The sequence below is a fragment of the Misgurnus anguillicaudatus genome, chromosome 11 (assembly GCF_027580225.2).
Source record: "Misgurnus anguillicaudatus chromosome 11, ASM2758022v2, whole genome shotgun sequence".
Classification (NCBI taxonomy): Eukaryota; Metazoa; Chordata; class Actinopteri; order Cypriniformes; family Cobitidae; genus Misgurnus; species Misgurnus anguillicaudatus.
In genome coordinates this window covers 26,290,155-26,309,246 of record NC_073347.2, presented here as the reverse complement: position 1 = coordinate 26,309,246, position 19,092 = coordinate 26,290,155, and the positions used below count along the sequence as shown (strand labels likewise).

At 37.0% G+C, this 19,092-nt stretch overlaps 1 protein-coding gene across 6 annotated transcripts in view; it reads right to left on the bottom strand.

Moving 5' to 3' along the window:
* Positions 1–19,092, bottom strand: part of macrod2 (mono-ADP ribosylhydrolase 2) — a 705,053-nt gene that overhangs the window by 60,657 nt on the left and 625,304 nt on the right. For all 6 annotated transcript variants that reach the window (XM_073873423.1, XM_073873424.1, XM_073873422.1 and 3 more), the window contains exon 9: positions 9,059–9,137. In XM_073873423.1, coding sequence (XP_073729524.1) covers positions 9,059–9,137 — 79 coding nt within the window. The remainder of the gene's footprint in view (positions 1–9,058; positions 9,138–19,092) is intronic.

Below are 19,092 nucleotides of genomic sequence, written 5' to 3'. Positions count from 1 at the left end.
AAAGACAAAATTATGAGCAAAAAGCTGAGATAATTGCATTTTTATAAAGGACTTTTGTTAGGGGCCCTTCACATGCTACAGTAGGCACGTAGGTTCTTGTCACATGACCTGCGGTGCACTTGCGGCATTCTGAAAAGTTGAGATGTTTTTAACTCGATGCGGTGCGGATGCACCTGGAAAAAACGAGCATGTCGTGACCGCGTTGCTTACATTATGAGCGCACATACCATGCCTACAATTAAAATAACGAACCTGTGAGTGTAAACAACCCCTTAAAGATCAGATTCAGGGGGATGATCAAACCATACAGAGTTTTATTGTTTTTTAATCTGCGCATGCTTAGTTGGATAAGAGCACCCCCTAGTGGATTATCGCGGAAACATAGACTGCTGTAAAAACTCGTCATTGGCAGGGAAGCGTTTTTTTTTTTAATTTACGAGAAAACTAGTCAATGTCGGGGAAAGAGTTAACAACTATAATTTGCTTTATTAAAACACAATCATAAAAAATAAATAAAATGAGTGATGCCACAGCATTTCACACACTTGATTCATTCTCTGACCGCTGAATTTTCAGCAACAGCAGTTGAGTGTTATCCCTTCACTGACTCAAAATGACTGGGCCGCAGACAGCAGACAGTGATGTGCACTGAACTCTCTTACATAAATGCGAGATATTCTCTATAACCCCTCGCAGGCATGAACCTGCTAACACCCACATAATGGACCCAAGACTGTTCCTTCTGGCATCGTGGCTCTTAAGGGAAGATAACAGCAGGATTCTGCGGATGGCATCATCGTAAAGCGGTGTTGACAGGGCGGCTGCAGTGTCTCAGAAACTGATGGGACTTCAAAGAGAAGCAGAAGTTTGTCTGTGAGTGTGTCTGCGGTGGAAAAAGGGGGCGGAGGAACCTCTTTGGGTTGTCAGGGGTGATCGGGCGTTCTGGAAAGTGGCCCCAAAAGTGCACGAAGGAGATTCGAGCGGAAAGTTTAAATGCAGGGCTTGTGGTGTTCCCACACTGTAAATAATTCCTTGTTGCACTTAAAAATGTACGTTTAATCAACTTGAATTTACAATAATTTAACTTTCTTGACTAGTGAGGAGTTGCTATAAATTATAAAAATAAAGTGAACCAGCTTAAGTTATTTCAATTTCATTTTTATAATTTATAGCGACAAAGTTTAAATTAATTGTAAAAAATGTAAACTTTTTTTAAGGTGAAATAATGTCCTATAAATAGGCCTCATGCCCAGCTGCACTACTTCCTGAACTTTAGCCAGCTCCTTGTTTCCTGTCTGCCATTATTGGACAAACTGATTAATCCAGGTGTCTACTGAGGTCAGACACACCTGAATTAATCAGTTTGTCCAATAATGGGAGACAGGAAACAAGGAGCTGGCTGAAGTTCAGGAAGTAGTGCAGCTGGGCATAAAGCCTATTGCATAAAGCGCATATTTGTATTACTGGCTGTTAAATGTTTACACCTAAATTACTAGAGAAATTAGATCATGTTTCACCACTGAAAGAACCAAGATAAGAAAATGTGAAAATGAAGTAAGCCTTGCTTTTCTTAGATCGTAAACATGGAAACCGAACAAAGAAGCTGGTGTGGTCAGATAACACAGCAAGGAAAGTAACCTCAAAGTAGGAAGACCAACTTGACTAAAAGATGTTAATAAAAGGAGGATGAAAAGTATGAAATTCAAAGTATTAAAAGAGAACGACGATGATGATGTTCCACATTACAACTGAGCCCATGGAGTGGAGAAAAGTGCAGAAGACCATAATGAAACATCACAAATAAAGGCAGAAAATATAACTAGTCTTGTTCATGACTCGATGTGCCAGTCTATGTGACACAAAAAACTCGCAGAAATCTTTTGTGATGGATGCTCTTTGTGGACCACATCCTGCATCTGGAGTGTTGAAGAAGTGTTTTGTGAATTTAGAGATGAAGGACATCATCATGGTCTGACCAGGTATACGTGCTAAACAATGCAAGCAAATGTTAAACAGCAATACTGCTTGGTTAAAGAAAATTAACATAATTTAGGTTCCAGGATGTGCAGTTCCTAAATAACAAACACATAATTCAAACTTTAAAATAACATTCACATTTTTAATTTATTTATGTTATAGCATCTTTTGATATTATAGTTTTTTTGGTAACTTTGAGACATTTTTAGCTTGCTTTTCAATAATGAATTGTACAATTATATCTACTTATGTAAACCCCACACTAAAAGCGGTAACTCTTCACATTCAAGAACTACAATGAATGTCTAGAATATTGGAGAGGCAGAAATTCCAGCAAGGATTTATAAGACACAGCACAGTTTTCAAAATCCGATATTTGCTGTCACCTGGGAATATTTTCTCATTTCTGTAGTAGTCGCTTCTTCAGTAAAACTGACAGCTGGTTGGGAGGCACACACTGATGAGACAATTTCCCATATGCAAATACACCATTGCTTTCTATTCGCTATTTGTCACACACTTATAAAGTGTCATGTGCAGAAATGACAAGAATACACACATGCATGCACATATCACACACACAAAAGTTGTCACGAGAATATTTGACTAAATTGTTTTGCTAAGTGACAGTACAATACCCTGTCTCTTGTTTAGCAACCAGCACAATAATATTTTTCCCCGGTTGCACAGATGCAAAAACAGTTGAGGGTTTGTGTGAATACATGAGTGAGCGAGTGGGTGAAAGAGAGAGGGAGAGAAAATGTATGCAGCGTGCCAGAGAATAGCCACACCGCGAGATGCGAGTGCGGCTTTAAAGCTCAGTTTAAACGAGTACGTCTCTTCCACAGCTCTTGGCACGCTGGTTCCCATGGCGATGATGATGATGATGAGGTGTTGGGATCGAGCTGTCAGGCCCTTGTTATTTTCGCACATTTTACAATCGGCGCTATCAGGGACACCAGCAGAGCTAATTCAGTCCTATTGTCTCTCTCTCAATCTAAAAACCACTTTAAATCTCACTTCACAGCGACTCGCCCCTATATACCATCCTCATGATAATTTCACTCTTCTGGAATGTTCTCTCTCCTTCTGTGTCGATCAATATGTAATAAACAGAGAAACATGCTAATGAGCTTTCCAAGGAAACACAAAACGATTTTGCTTGTTTAAGGGTGAGAAAGACAACTACACTATAATAAGTCTATATGGAACTCATAATGATTCTCACATTAAAGACAAATATCATCACGGAACAAGGGTATTTAAAAATCAAGTAAGACCCGGAGAGGAACAACTACTTTAATTACATTAAAGAGCCATTTAAATGAGGAAGAGTAACATTTCCAGGAAAAAATGAAACTGTCTCCGGATCCAGATGAAACATGGTAATCGCAGAAGGGTTGCAATTACTGCATGTGACCCTGTCTCTGCATCGGTGACCTCTGACCACTCTCTCCGTTTATTAATCAGTGCTTGTGTCTGCTTCTCTGATCTGAATTTTAATAATAATATCACATCTGACTTCAAACAAGTAACCTGAACTCTACTTCTCCTGTCTCTAGGGTGATGACTGGTTTAAGTCCAGAATAAAAAATTAGTTTAATGCACTGTTCTCTTATGCTACGTAAACACCAAACGCAGGGCATCGCGTTACTCGCTCTAGATTACTCGCGGGATTTAACTTCGTGCCATGTGAATTTTTCGCTGGAGTTGAATATTTTCAACTTGGGCAAAGACGCGTTTGAGGCGAATAGCGTGCGTTTTCGTGGCAAACGCGTCACCCATATGGTGTCATTCGCAACGCCCCTCGAGGAAGCGTCTAATCGCGTCTTTGCATTGACTATGTATGTAATCTACTTGCGCAAATCGTTGAACTTGCATCTAGTGTAAACCCACAGTTAGGATACATTTATATGACAACAATAGAGTGAAAAACTGAAAACTATTTATTTTAATTTTTTTTTTATTTCAACAGTGATGATGTCAAAGAGATCGCATTTAAATAAATCTGTGAAAACTCAATAGTATAATGCGTGTCAGACAAGTAGATCATACTTTGTAAAGAAATACTATACGCAAATTATGCATTATGTTTATACAAACAATCAAGATGGTAAAAGCATCGAGCAGATTTGTTTAAACCAGAGGTGGCCAAACTAGGGCACGCGGGACAAATCTATTTACTTTCATCCTTTCACTTTCACACTTTCATCCAGCCTGCAAAGCAATTTATAATTATATTAAAGAGTGTAGGATTTTGCTCCAGAATGACTCATTTGATGCAATACCATCAACGTCCAAAATATAAATTACTAGCGCTGAAAACTTGACCGGAAAATGAACGCACCAGAGCGGCAACAGAATAGGAAAATAAGCACTGAATGTTTTGCGTTTAAAACAGAATAAACAGCAAAGTATTTCACCAACCTCAGACACAAGCCAAGTAGTATTATCATAAAAACTGCTTAGCTCTGCTTTTAACATCATGGTGATATGTAATAATTATATAATTAAATAAATAATTAAATTAAATATATTTTTATTTTTTTCTGGGGGGACTATTTAATACTTTGTCAAATAGTTTTATAACAGCGTCATAAATATTTTTCTTGACCTCAACTACATTGGTACAAATATTAATTGTCATTAAAATGTCATTAAGTGTTAATACTCTGTCAAATTGTTTTATAACAGCATCGTGAATATTTTTCTTGGCCCTTAACTACAGTGGTACAAATATAAGTTGTCATTAAAATGTCATTTAATGTAAATAATCTGCCAAATAGTTTTATAACAGCATCAAGAATATTCTTCAGTTCATAATGGTTTTTTTAAGTTTCCTTAAATGTGGTTAATAAATAAAATTAATAATCCAACAATAATAATAAAAATAATATTAATAATAATAATAATAATAATAATAATAATAATAATAATAATAATAATAGTAATAATGATAATAACAATAATAATAATAATAATAGTAATCATTAAAATTTATTAAATTATATTTTATTGCATTTGGAGACATATTTACCTAAAATTAAATGAAAACAGCACAATAATGGGTTAAGCCATGCAGCATTGGGTCAATATAGTTGGAAAAACAGTTACTTACAATAAATAAATAACTTTTTTTTTACTTTTTTCTTCTATGTCAGAAAATGTCAGAACCCTCTGCACTGAAAAAAAAGATTCATTGAATTTAATCAATTTTTTTAAGGTAAGTGGTTGCAATCAATTTATTTAAGCTACATTTAAACAAAAGTTTTATATTTTATTTTACTTTACTAATCTTTTTTGTTTAAATGTAGCTTAAATAAATTGATTGCAACCACTTACCTTAAAAAAATTGATTAAATTCAATGAATCTTTTTTTTTAGTTTGTGTGAAGAAGAACCGGGTGTGCCTCATAAGCCTTGAAAAGTGAAGCCTCTGGCTCTTTGATCGCCCCCTGGTGGCTGGCTGCAGTACAAGTCATAACCCCGCCCTCTCCATTCAAATGAATGGGACTATGCTCTAAATAAAAAAAATATTTACACTTCCAATAAAAGTTTTTGAAAGATGGTTTTGGTCCTTTCAAGTAGTTGTTATCACGCTGATATATGTTCAAGTGTTCATTTTTTTGATAAGTTTCATTTTAGCTTGTAATTTGATGCTATAGAAACGGGGCGTGTCGTTATGATTGGAGTGGTTGAATTGGCCGCGCGAGCGTTTGGGCGGAAGTTTGATACCGCGGCTCCGCCTCTGGCTTCACGGACGATTCCTTCTGCGCATGCCTCGGCTCCAAACTGACGTTTTTACGTAACATGGCGGCGACCGTGGTCGGACATTTTTGGCTTCAATTCATTACAATGGTGGGGGGCGACGTCGCGTCGTCCATCTTTTTTTTACAGTCTATGAGAAGAACAAGTTCTGTTAGTTAGTTGTTATTGTGCACATACATTATAATCTTTTGACATGTTTGTTGCATTTTGTAGTATTAACACTTTACATAACATTTAAAATGACAGTTTAATTTAATGTTTACCCATAATGTTGTTTCTTAAGTTTAATAATTATTCTGCTATGTCATGTTTATTACAGATTTATGACAAGTTATGATGTATTGATGTATGTCAAGTTGTCATAAAGACATTTCAAACAATGTCATCTTTGAATTCAAAATGACATAATTGAACAAATGACACTTAATGACAGTTCTCATAAATGTGCATAAAATCTCCTTCATGTTCATGGCACGTGTCATTTCATGATTATGAAGGTGTCATATCAGTCTTATAAACACCCCTTCAAGCAAAATGTTTCCAAAAACAAAAATTATTTTTATACTAAAGGGTGGAACATTTTTGCAAGTGCAAGAATGCTTTACTACTTGACTAAAATTACAAGGCTACAAAGTAATGTAAATGGTCACTTTAACTTAATCACAAACTAAATAAATAACAAAATATTAAAAATTAATGTATTTATTAGTTTGTTTATTACCGATTGTGAAGAAGCAGTGGTGACGTTTAGCTTAGTCTTATTCTGCGGGCAGCGCCTCTGCCATCTTATTTCTAAACACTAATACAAAGAGACGCTCCTGGGGAACAAGGACTGGCTGATATAATTACAATACTCTTGTGAGTCCTATCTTTCAGCGAGACCTGAAGTAGAGAGCGTTCGGTGTGTGTGTATATGACAAAACATTACAAAAACAAAACATTCATCCAATTATGAGAAAATGAATTGCTTGACACTCTGTATTCCTCCTGGTTGGGGAGACCTGGTGCGTATATGAGAGAGAGAGAGAAAAGGCAATGGTGGATCATATTATTCTCCTGGTACTGTTCTTACGGTTCCTCCGCCAGTATGTGTGTGTGTCCATACAAATGATGATCCCGCAGACAAGCAGCTCATTTGGAAACCTCCAGAGGGTCTTGTCACAGAGGTGCCATGAGCTTCAAGCCGAGCAAGACAGCAGGACACTTGGGAAGGTCCACAGGGCTACATGCGGCCTGCACTCACATCATTTGTTTGTTTTGCGCTCGGGGAGATGAGAGTGCAATTGAAAAGAAGCTTCCTGAGAGAGACATGGCCTTTCAAGAGACAGAAATGCTACATGGGTGCACAATAGTCAAGTTCCCATGGAACCAGCAAGTGCCACGTCTTATAAGAAAAGACTGAGGGAGAAAAGGAAAACATGGTCAATGTAAAAGATTGGGTGAAAGAGAAACAGAGATATTGACACTGACGCGAGGCCAAAGTGTAACGCAACAAGAGAGAAAGACCAGAGAACAGACTTCTAAAGTCACATCACACAACAGTTCATCTTTACATAAACCACACCGGCACTGGAGACCACACGATCCAAGCGAAACCAGACAAGCAGACGTGTGAAGCAGAATGACATCGAAGAGGTGCCGTCCTGCGTGTCTCCAACATCTGGGCTTTGCAGTTGATATCTTTGAAAAGCTCAAGAACGCTCAGGGTGATGACAGAAGTAAAATCCCTTTACATGTGGACCTCCAGGCCACAAAGTATCTGATTTAGTGAGGAGCTATTGGTACACCTGAAAGTATTTGCAGAGTTTCCCAGAATGCACAAAAACATCAGATGTTCTGGTGGCCTAAGAGCTTAGTTAGAAAATGAGATTTTGAGAACACCAAAAACCACGCAGAGATGGTTGGATACAAAGTGAGGTGCAAACGCAATGAGGCGTGAGATGCAGACGCAAACACATAATCCAATGCGTACATTTTTCCTTACAGTAGTTCTTTCCTTTCCCACAGACTGACATTTTGTGTGAATCGTGGATGCTTTAAAAATGATGTGTGGCGTTTTTTAAGGTTTTAATACTTCTGTGGAAATATATATATAAATATAGAGAGTACTGAGACAACTAAAAGCAATTAATTGGTCAATTTTCCCATATGGGTGATTCTCACGAAAACTTGGTTTTAAAAATGTCAAGCATGAAAATGTAAAAATTGCTTAAATTTACTTTTTTTCCCACCAGACATTGAAAAACAAAGTCTGGAGTAAATGGGAACATTAATTTAAAAACTTTTATTTATCATTTAACACTTTTTGTAACATAATTTAAAAAAATAGTCCTAAAAAATCTCATTACCGCAACAGTCAGAAAACATCAACACTGACATATTTTCAAAATGACATGACAAACCTGAAAGAACATAATTTGGAGATTCTGCACATGCATTTAAAATCAAAGTATTATGCTTCTATTAATTAAATTAACATTTAATAAGCATCTGTTGCGGTAATGATAATCAAAATGTCGTGTAAGCATTCTGACAAGACAATATTTCAAATTAACTGTAAAAAAATGATCTTACCTGGTAGCCATCTTGAAGTAACTGGTCCATGTGCTTGGTCACTCAAAATCAAACTTTATTAAAATTCTGTATGTGTGCTTAAACTGTTCTCAAAAAGTGTTGCGGAGGATGACAACATCAGGCATGGACACATCATTTTCCTAATTTTTCTTCATTATTATTATACATGAATATTCAGTAAATATTTTTTCTGTCATCTAAAGTAGTCTAGCAAAACATCCATTTATTTTTTTTCTTAATATTTTTGTGTTAATTTGATTAAATTACAACATAACGCATGTTCAAACACAGCCGGACACATTGCGGTAATGAGAATTTCAGCAGAAAATGAGATAAAATTTACAATTATAAATTCTTATGTTGAAATCACACATTGTGCAAGGTAGAATACAGTATTGTTAATTCTGATGCTTTTTAATGTTACTATATTACACATTTTAAAGTTAAAATCATTAGTGCCATGGTGTTTCAATGGTTTCGTGAGAATCACCCATATAATGTACTGTATACAGTCTTTTTGCTTTGTACACCCTATATACTTCTTGGTGAGATAACCCTGTTTGGTAAAGTTCTTTATAATGTTTTAATCTCTCATTTCCCTTGGTTCTCCTTTAAAATATGTTACAAATTCTTTAAGAATTCAGTGTCAAAGTCCCACCACTGAATTCCTCTTGATACTTGAGCTACAAGCTATGAACCAAATGGAAACCAACAGATAAAATAAAAAGATACAGTATCTGGGGAGAAGAATTCTGACATCTTCCTCTTGTAAATCTCATAATCTGTCTCCAGAAAGACGCAGAATATGACACGGTCGATCTGCAAAAAGAAAGCAAACACAAATTTAGGATGATGAATTTCTAGGTAAACACAAACAAATCATAAGGGAAACACTAGGAAGATATCTGAGCTCATAATGCCAAATATGAGCTCATGGGACGAATTTAAAACATTAAGGCACTTTGGTGTATAATATTAATTTTTTTCACATTTCATACATGTCTATTTGTAATGGAATACAAGTCAAGTGTTATCATCTTACTACTGTTGTCATGTTATGACACAACTTCATTTTGAGCTTGTTTAAATGCAGTGAACTACATCAAATATTAAATGGAAACTTTGAAATAAAGAAAAACATAAACTCCTAATAGACTGATGAACGAGTTAAGAAAAAGACTATTGAAATCGAAGCTGACTTAACATTATGTTCATTCATCCATGTTAGGTTCACTGATGGAAATGTAAAAGGTAATCCATATACTCCATGCATGCTCCAAAACTCTAAACACATTTATATTAAAGCAGTGATCTTCATATTTAGTTGAATACTTTATACTTTATATCAAGCTCAAACACCTAGTCGTCTTAGACCGCAGCTGACCAAAAGTAATTTCACCAGAGAGCAGAAAATCAAGATTAAAACTGAAACAGAAAAACATAAAACCTTGCAGCACTCCCTTATCACTACTGAGACCGGATCCCTAATTCACTTCTATCTTTCTCCATTCCGGACCACCCAGACCAGGCATCCTGCTAAAGATCTGCGATTACATAAATACAACAGGGATCTATAATGCAACAACCTCTTTTGATTCTTTCCATGTTCTCAAAACAAAGATATCATGAAAACAAGAATAGTGTATGTAATACAATGCAAAAAAAGTTTTCCCAAAACTGAAACATTTCCTCTAATTTGCATAAACATGCATAAAAGAACATATTTCTTAAATAAAAACCATTTAAAAAATCCTCACAGGTGCATATTGGTACTTTTTTAAAGGGTACTGCCCCAGTTTTGTCAATTTTTCTGAGAGCATATATAGTACTTAAAGTCCCCATGTGCACTGAAAACAATTATTCATTCAATTTGCATCAATTTATTTAAACTACATTTAAACAAAAGTTTTTTAAATGTAGCTTAAATAAATTGATTGCGACCACTCACCTTAAAAATTTTGTAAATTGAATGAATCATTTTTTCAATGTTGTCAAAATAATTATTTTACTGTTGTTTATATGTCTACGCTGTGTTTTAAATCTGATGTGCCTCATAAATCTTGAAAAGTGAAGCCGCTGGATCTTTGATCGCCCCCTCTGGTGGCTGGCTGCAGTACAAGTCATAAACCCGCCCTCTCCATGCAAACAAATGGGACTCGGATTTAAAAAAAAAAATTACACTTCCAATAAAATGTTTCGAAAGATGGTTTGCGCATGCCCTGGCTCTAAACTGACGTTTTATGTAACATGGCAGCGCTCATGGTAAGACATTTTGGAATCAATCCATTACATTGGAAGGAAGCAATATCGCGGGGTCCATCTTTTTTTACAGTCTATGTTTTAAGACAATCCATGTTCAAATTCTTTATTCAAACCATGTGTATTTTCTCATTCCAGTCAAACATGCAACCAATCACGTCAACTCAACTAAACGATTGCATCAGGCAGTTGCGTTGCGCGTTGCGTTGCGCATTGCGTTGCGCATTGCGTTGCGCATTGCGTTGCGCATTGTGCTGCATTGCGCCGGGAGTATGATAGAGCCCATTAACTTTGAGGACAAACAAATTTGTTGATGTGTTAGAAGCAGGAAAAATGGGTAAGGGTAAGGAAAAACAGCTAAAAACATTTTTGACAAGGGCCAAATTGTGATGGCTAGACGACTGGGTCAGAGTATCTACAAAACTGGAGCTCTTGTGGGGTGTTCCCGGTCTGCAGTAGTCAGTACCTATCAAAAGTGGACCAAGGAAGGAAAAGCGGTGAACCGGTGAGGGTCATGTGCGGACAAGGCTCAGTGATGCATGTGGGGAGCGAAGGCTGGCCCGTGTGGTCCGATCCAACAGATGAGCTACTCTAGCTGAAAATGCTAAAAAAGTGAATGCTGGTTATGATAGAAAGGTTGAGTGGAGTCCATGCCTCGAAGGGTCAGGGCTGTTTTGGTGGCAAAAGGGGACCTACACAATATTAGTCAGGTGGTCATAATGTTATGGCTGTTCGGTGTCTTGTGTTAAAGACAAAATCTGTAGAGACACTATAAAATACCATGAAACATTATGCCAATCACCTGTAGATCTTGAGTCTTTATATAAATATTCAATGATGCCCAAACCCTTCTTTGAAACCAAGAAAGTCGATACTTCCTCTCTGTCAACTTTAAGTTCTTATCTGACTCTTTCTCTCTCTCTCTCACTGGTGCAGGTACACCTCTCTCTCCTCCTATGTGGAGGAAATGTGCCTCCCAGGGAGAAGTCAGATAATCGCCCTGCTGAATATTGCAAAATTCCCAGATAGCCTTGTAATGGTTTCTCCCTTCTCGTCTGCCAACGGATGAAAAGGTAGATAAAGTCGGACTCCCAGTGGGATGGCGAGACACCGGACCACCTCTTCTCCCTCTTACCGGCAAACCACAGGAGAATTCGATATAAAATCTACTTCTCACAGTGGTACGCAGACAGACAGCTGTCTATTAATAGTTTATGGCCTGCCCTTTGGAGTAAATGTTAAGACTTGACTTGAGACTAGTAACATTTTTATTTTTGTGCAAGACTATGTCTCCAGGGGTGTGCTGTGTCCATAAAGAGAAAGAATAGTCACATTCACTTTTCTTCTTCTACGCCCTTCAACTCTTAATGAGTATGGGACACATCTTTTAAGACAGCTGTAAAGACCAAGAGCTATGAATTTAAAAGGGGACAACACTAGCAAAGGAATTTCTGCTCTTCTCATTGTACCTCTCAATGGCCATAGACAATAAAAGAGAAAAACAGAATGTGTGCTAGCACAGTGGTTCCCGACTGGAAAAATCAACAACAAAAATACAGTTTGATACGTCTTTTTATTTTCCCTTGCAGTTGATTACATGCATTTATTCATTCCAGAACAGACCTGTGGTTAAGACCCACCTATTTGTTACACAACCAAATCATTTGCTGCTGAGAACTCTTCTGCATTCATTTAGATTATTGCATTAGATTCTGCCTCACTCAGGCAGCTATTGAGAAAAGTGAGGGGTTTTAAATAAGCATAAACATTTAGTAAACATATACAGTACTTTTTAACTCTATATCATGGGTGTTCAACAGGGCGTTGGGGATATATATATGTCTAATGTAACGTGTTATTAATAATAATGTACTGCTTAATAATTTATATTTTATACTTTATATTTTTAACACAGCTACCCAGCAGTTGAGGACATGTATACTACAAGTTGCCTCAGAAAGATAAAATGCATCATGAATGACCACAGTCACCCTGCACGGACACTTTTCTCCTTTCTGCCCTCTGTTTTTTCCGTTTCTAAGTTGGTGTGTTGGATACCAAATTCAATGTTATGTCATATTAATCAGTGTCTTGTTGACTAAAACATAGCATCGTTTTGAAATATGTCTGCAGCTCTTAGCAACTTTTTTGGTGGGCTTAAAAATATTTTGACCCGGCGGGGTTAATTGTAACACTGTGTTATAACTAACCCCTCAGCACTTACAATATGAAAACCGCTAACGTTAGCGTAATTCTTGCCGTTGTTTTAAATAGGCTGCACACGAATGATTGCTGGCAGCCAACAAAATAAATGTGCCTGTCAAAAATCGTGCGTCAAATGTATTTTTGTTTATATCTTTAATATTGATTGAATAAGGTCACGTCAAAGATTGAAATTATAATGAAGTGAATGTCTAAAATCAGACTTTGATGCTCATTTTCTCAGAATTTGATTTTGAAACTGTAGTATGGTTATTACAGACTGGGTCACATATAAAAAATGTTTTGTCATAATTGTGCTGCTTTTTCTCACATATTTAGACATTTGTATCCATTTATAATTGAACTATTGTTAGAAAAGGGCTGGACGAATGAATACAGTGTATTTGCCTGCAAGTTTGCCTGCAAACTTAATTTTTAGCTAGTGTTACAACTAACCCGCTGCCTGTTACAATTAAACCCACCTATGGGGTAAGTTGTAATGTTTGCACTTCTGTCACGTTTGGTGTAATTGTCCAAGAATGGTAAGTAATAGAAACAAACTTCATAGCAGAGATGTGTTTGCTTGTGTAAAAATATAATTCATCAAACTCAAATATTTTTTGAATGATTGAGCCAAAATCAAAAAGCGTTAGGTTGTGCCCTGCTCTCCCCTACATAGCCAATAAATGACTTCAACAGTAAAGTTAAAAAAGTTTACTAATGTATTTAAAGTTAAAACCACAGACTCGCATATTCATAAGGATGAGAATTGTTAGCTTTACTATAATGTAAAAGTTTGGAAACTGCATAGCTTTCGGTTATTATATTTATTTAAGTGACAATAAAAACAACGCTTGGCCATTTTGCTGAATTTTGCTGAGACTGAATACTGTAGTTACTAGGCTATAAAAGTTGAAATGTAGTTCTAATTACCTTATTAGCACTTTCATATATGCTTATTTGACTAATTTTTGCTTTCTTGTTTTTTTCAACTTTAGTGCAAAATGTTTATTGTTAAGTGCACTTTTCCAGCAACTCCAGTTTTCTATACGCATTGATCCACACATATATTCTAAAATACATACAGTAAGTGGAAATGATTTATCAAAATCATGATATACATTTGACACATCCAAAAGCTGTTTCGCTTGCTGAACTTGTCTGTGCACAACATGTACTCGATGGAAGACCCTTGAGCCTTGTATGTCATTTTACAGTAAATGTGCTGAAAGCCCAGCTCTGAAACACGGTTTTCATACACTGTGCCGAGCAGCGGGGGATTGTGGGAAATGAAGAATGGTGTCCAAACATATCTGCTGGTAAGTTGAGTGGAAGCCCAGCTTGAGAGGGTTAATGAAGGCCTAACGAGGAAGCAGAGATCGCTGCATGCTGCCCAGCCAACTCATAACTCAATCCTGATTGAAGGACCATGGCCAGAGGGAAGCAGAAAGATAAAGAGAGCACCGAGCTACTATACTGTATGCATGTGCGTAAAGAATAAAAAGCAATGCAAAGAGAAATGCTTTTGCACATACAGTAGTAAAGCATTGCGATAGCAGTACAAAGGTCATGGGTTCGATCCTAAGGGAACACATATACTGATAAAATGTATACATTGTAATGCATTCTCAGTTGCTTTGGATAAAAGCATCATGCAAACTCACGAAATGCTATATTTTAATTCATGTCCAAAATTGCATTGTTAGGAGATAAACACCTAGGCAGGTAAAACCGCTTCAGTCCCTTCAGTCTAATACAGTTGGTTGTAATTTGACTGCGGCTGCAGGCAGAAGCTGAGACGAGGACCTCAGCAGGTGCCACGACATTCAGCTGGCCCTCGTAGCCATGATCTGTCACCGCCAGGCACCCAAGCTCGTAATTACATGGGGACTGTGCCAGGAAAACTTTGACGCTTTAGCTATAGCGCGCACACTCTTCAGCTGGTAATTCCTTATTGTTTCTGTCAGGCGTAATGAAGAGGAACCAGCGTATATCGGCCTAAAGGTGCCATCACCCGAAAATAAAACTTCTGTCATCATTTACTAGTCTGATGGCATACAAATTGTCATTTCAGGTTGCATTTTGTTTTTACACAGAGCTGTCTTATGGTTTCAGAATATAATACTATTCAAAACGTCAAGCTTTTACCATGTTTATGACACATATAGGGTATTTTTCTCATATTTTGTGCCAGGGTTTTTATTTTTGGGAAATACACCTTTAACATTTTGAATTTATGCCGTTATTGTTCATGATCTCACCCCACCAATATATTTGAATGAATAAAAAAAATGGCCAATTTTTTCAATATTAATGAATATTTAGAGGTTGCTCAAGACCTTTGATGTTAAACACATTTGTGTATTATGTGATACTTTGTGCTAGCATGTATAATTGTTTAATAATATATACTTATGGCAGCAATGGACTTATTTGACCATGCTCCATGCAATTAAAGCAACACTAAAGAGTTTTTGCTATTTGCACCCCCTACAGGTTGGAAGCGGAATTGTCCATTACCAGTGTTGGGCAAGTTACTTCCAAAGTGTAATACATTATATATTACAAATTACTGTCATTTGAAAGTAATTAGTTACATTACAATATTACTGTCTCTGAACTGTAATGAGTTACACTACTTTTGCGTTACTTTTGAGTTACTTTCATCAAAAGAACAGAAGTATGACTAGGCATTATAAAATTTTAAAATGTAGTTTGTTGCTGCTTATAAATCTAGAAGTTATGCGTTGGCCCTCGAGCTTTGAATAGGCAAAGTGAAGACTTATGGCAAAATACAGTAACAATCACTGTCAGAATCATAAACATAGACAAATGATCTGGTAAAAGAGCCCACTATAATGCAACCTCTGGCCTAATAACATGGTAAGACACGCAACCTCTTTTCATTTCTATTCTTTTGATCACTTTTAATTCAGATTCACAGCACAAACCTGGCATGCACTGCGTTGACACAACTTATCAAAAAGTCCTATTGGAGGATCAGGCCTCAAGGAATACAGCTCATTTCAGTCCAATAGGATTACATGTAGGCTAACATATCATTGCTTAATAAAACAGACAAACAGAGGAGCACTGCTTTTTGCCAAACAATGAATATAGGTTCCCATACAAAGGCTGGTAAAAACTTTAAACAGTGATGTTTAAATGTACTATTTAGATAACCATGTTTAAGTCTTCACTAATGTTATGTTGTAGTTTAGGTTGCTGTTTGTAATAAAACTGTAGATAGTATAGGAATAGCCTAGCACTGTAATCATAGCAAAGCTTACCTTGTCATTGCTGGTGTGATGTGGATTTTACTGGCAACATGTAAAAGTCTCTTTACTTCTGAGGTTCAAGCAGCACAGGAGACCGATAGAAACTTTCTGTTGCTCTTACTTAGTGCTCTTATTCGCAAAATTATGCGTGTACGGCGCTACCGGACCTGATTGCGACCACTTTAGTCAATGCTTATAATACAGCCGCGGACTTCCCAGATTCGGCTCTTTAAGAAACATCTCTATATTTGACGCGCACCGCGTCCAAATCGCATTTCAAATACAAAGTTAAAGAACTTGTTGCATACAGCACGTGGAAATAGACATACGCTGCGTCTCAAACCGCCTACTTCCATACTATATAGTAGGCAAAGAGTACGAGAAGCAGTGCTTTTCGCCCACTATATAGTATGGAAGTATGCGGTTTGGGACGCAGCCATTTACACAGCTTTTTCATGCGCGCATTGGTCAAAAATAACAATTTAAAATAACACGGTCTAATTTTGAAATGCATTGTTGTAACGCGCTCGTTACTAAGACTGTAACGAGTAAAATATTACCAAAATTTTACGAGTAATGCGTTATATTACTGCGTTACAGCAAAAACTAATATATTACTGTAATATATTATATTTTGTAATGCGTTACTCCCAACACTGTCCATTACCACTGTCGTAATAATTTCCTACTGCAGCAAAGCTGGCTCTGATTGGATTGTAGGTCTGCCGTAAAGCAAGTTTTTGTAGTTTTCACTCGAACTACAGGACCGCGACCCGACGGTTGGAAACTTTTTTAGTGCGGTTTTGGCCGATAGAGGGATGCAAAGCGAATGTAAAAGTGTCGTTCACCCTGTTTCGAGTGGATGAACGACAAATGTTTTTGGAACTGTATTTTAAGGTTAAAAAAACTCTTTGGTGTTGCTTTAAAACTCAATAGGCAATATACACTGAGACAATGTCTGAAACAACACAAAGCAAGTCCACTATATGGTTACTCGGATCAGAAGAGACACATTTTTTTTTAACAAATAACTGTAACAAAGTTACCCTCCAAGAAGCAAGTTTTATGTGTGTTGTGCCTTTTTAAATGGTACCATTTTTGCAAAAATATGTGATTTCTGATATATTTAAAGGCTTTGAGCAACCTCTAGATATTGTAGGAACAAATTTAGGGGGTGAGAGTTGAACATATAATAATAATTGACCCATTTTAAGGACCACCCTAATGCATACATTAAAAATTTACTTGTATTAACGATATATTAAAGTACAACAAAAGCCCTACAGTATGACATCATTGCTAAAATTCACTGCAGTGCCCCCAGTAACCAAACGTTAAAATTAAAAGGAGAAATGAACATGACGCAGAATATTCTGTAATTACTGAAACACTACATATTTCAGCAAATGATGAATATTATCAAAAAATAACACTGTGTAATATGCGAGTGGGTTGTCAGCAATTTTACATCTTTACAGAAAGCAAAAATCTTCCGTTCAGTCATATCACATCAGGGAAAGAACAAGCAGCAACGCAATACTTTGCTTATGAAGAGAAGGCTCATGACGGCATGATGTGAAATGATGAAGAGAGCCCTTCAGACAACACAAAAAGAGAGAGACGAGCGATGGTTGGGGTGGAGAGGGAGCGGATGCCCGGTGAGAGGCAGGTGGAGACTTTCCAGGCCTTATTACTGGCATAATTACACACACCTGAGCCAGCCCTGCATGAGAGGACAGTAATTAAAGAGTTTGGAAAAGCATAAGAGAAACACACACACAAAGACACTCGCATCCGGAGATCTGCCAATGGATAAAGAGAGATTGGAGGATAAACACAGAGGAGATCACACATTAAACGACGCATGAACACACACGAACCAACTCGCATACATCAAACGATTTGTCAAACGCTGGGGAGATGGGGTGGAAGATGCCACACTGTGGTGACTGCAAATTAAAAGGCATCTATAATGAGTCTGGCGATGATGATGTGGCGCTCTCGTGACGGTATATGATGTTGAGGGCTGACTGGAAACTTCGAGCCAAGATTTTAAAGACCATAGCGGTGCAGTAAAGTCTCCTGGAGATAAAGCCGATTAGTGAAGGCTTATATTACCCTCTGTACGACCTTGGTCAAGTATTTTGACAGGCCTGGTGTGCTAATATCTTTACTGACTGATAAGAACATACGGTAGGTGCAGAGGAGACTGCCGATTTAAGCCAATTTGAAATATAATGAAAATATTAATACCAACTCAGCAAACCAGGTTTGTAAGATTTTAGCTTAAAGCTCAACAAGCGGAGGAGATTGTGAGAGGGAGAACATAGAGACAGGGGCATTTTAACTCTTTCCCCGCCATTGACACGTTATCTTGTCTATTAATTAAGAGAAAACATTTCCATTAAAAAAAATGTGTTCCTAATTAGGTTTTATGTTAATCTGTAACAAAATTGCTTCACAAAAATGCAATTATTCCAGCTTTTTTGCTAAACAATGTGTATTTTTTAAGAAAAATACCCATATTTAATAGTTCATAAGCAGAGAAAAAATATAGATAGGATGAAACGCTTTTTTCCCCATTTAGTTTGTTTGTTTATTGTTTGTTTGAAAGCAGAGGGTCTGTTCTTTCATTTGATATGTAATATGTATGTTTATACACACTCACCTAAAGGATTATTAGGAACACCGGTTCAATTTCTCATTAATGCAATTATCTAATCAACCAATCACATTGGCAGTTGCTTCAATGCATTTAGGGGTGTGGTCCTGGTCAAGACAATCTCCTGAACTCCAATCTGAACGTCAGAATGGGAAAGAAAGGTGATTTAAGCAATATTGAGTGTGGCATGGTTGTTGGTGCCAGACGGGCCGGTCTGAGTATTTCCCAATCTGCTCAGTTACTGGGATTTTCATGCACAACCATTTCTAAGGTTTACAAAGAATGGTGTGAAAGGGGAAAAACACCCAGTATGCAGCAGTCCTGTGGGCGAAAATGCCTTGTTGATGTTAGAGGTCAGAGGAGAATGGGTCGA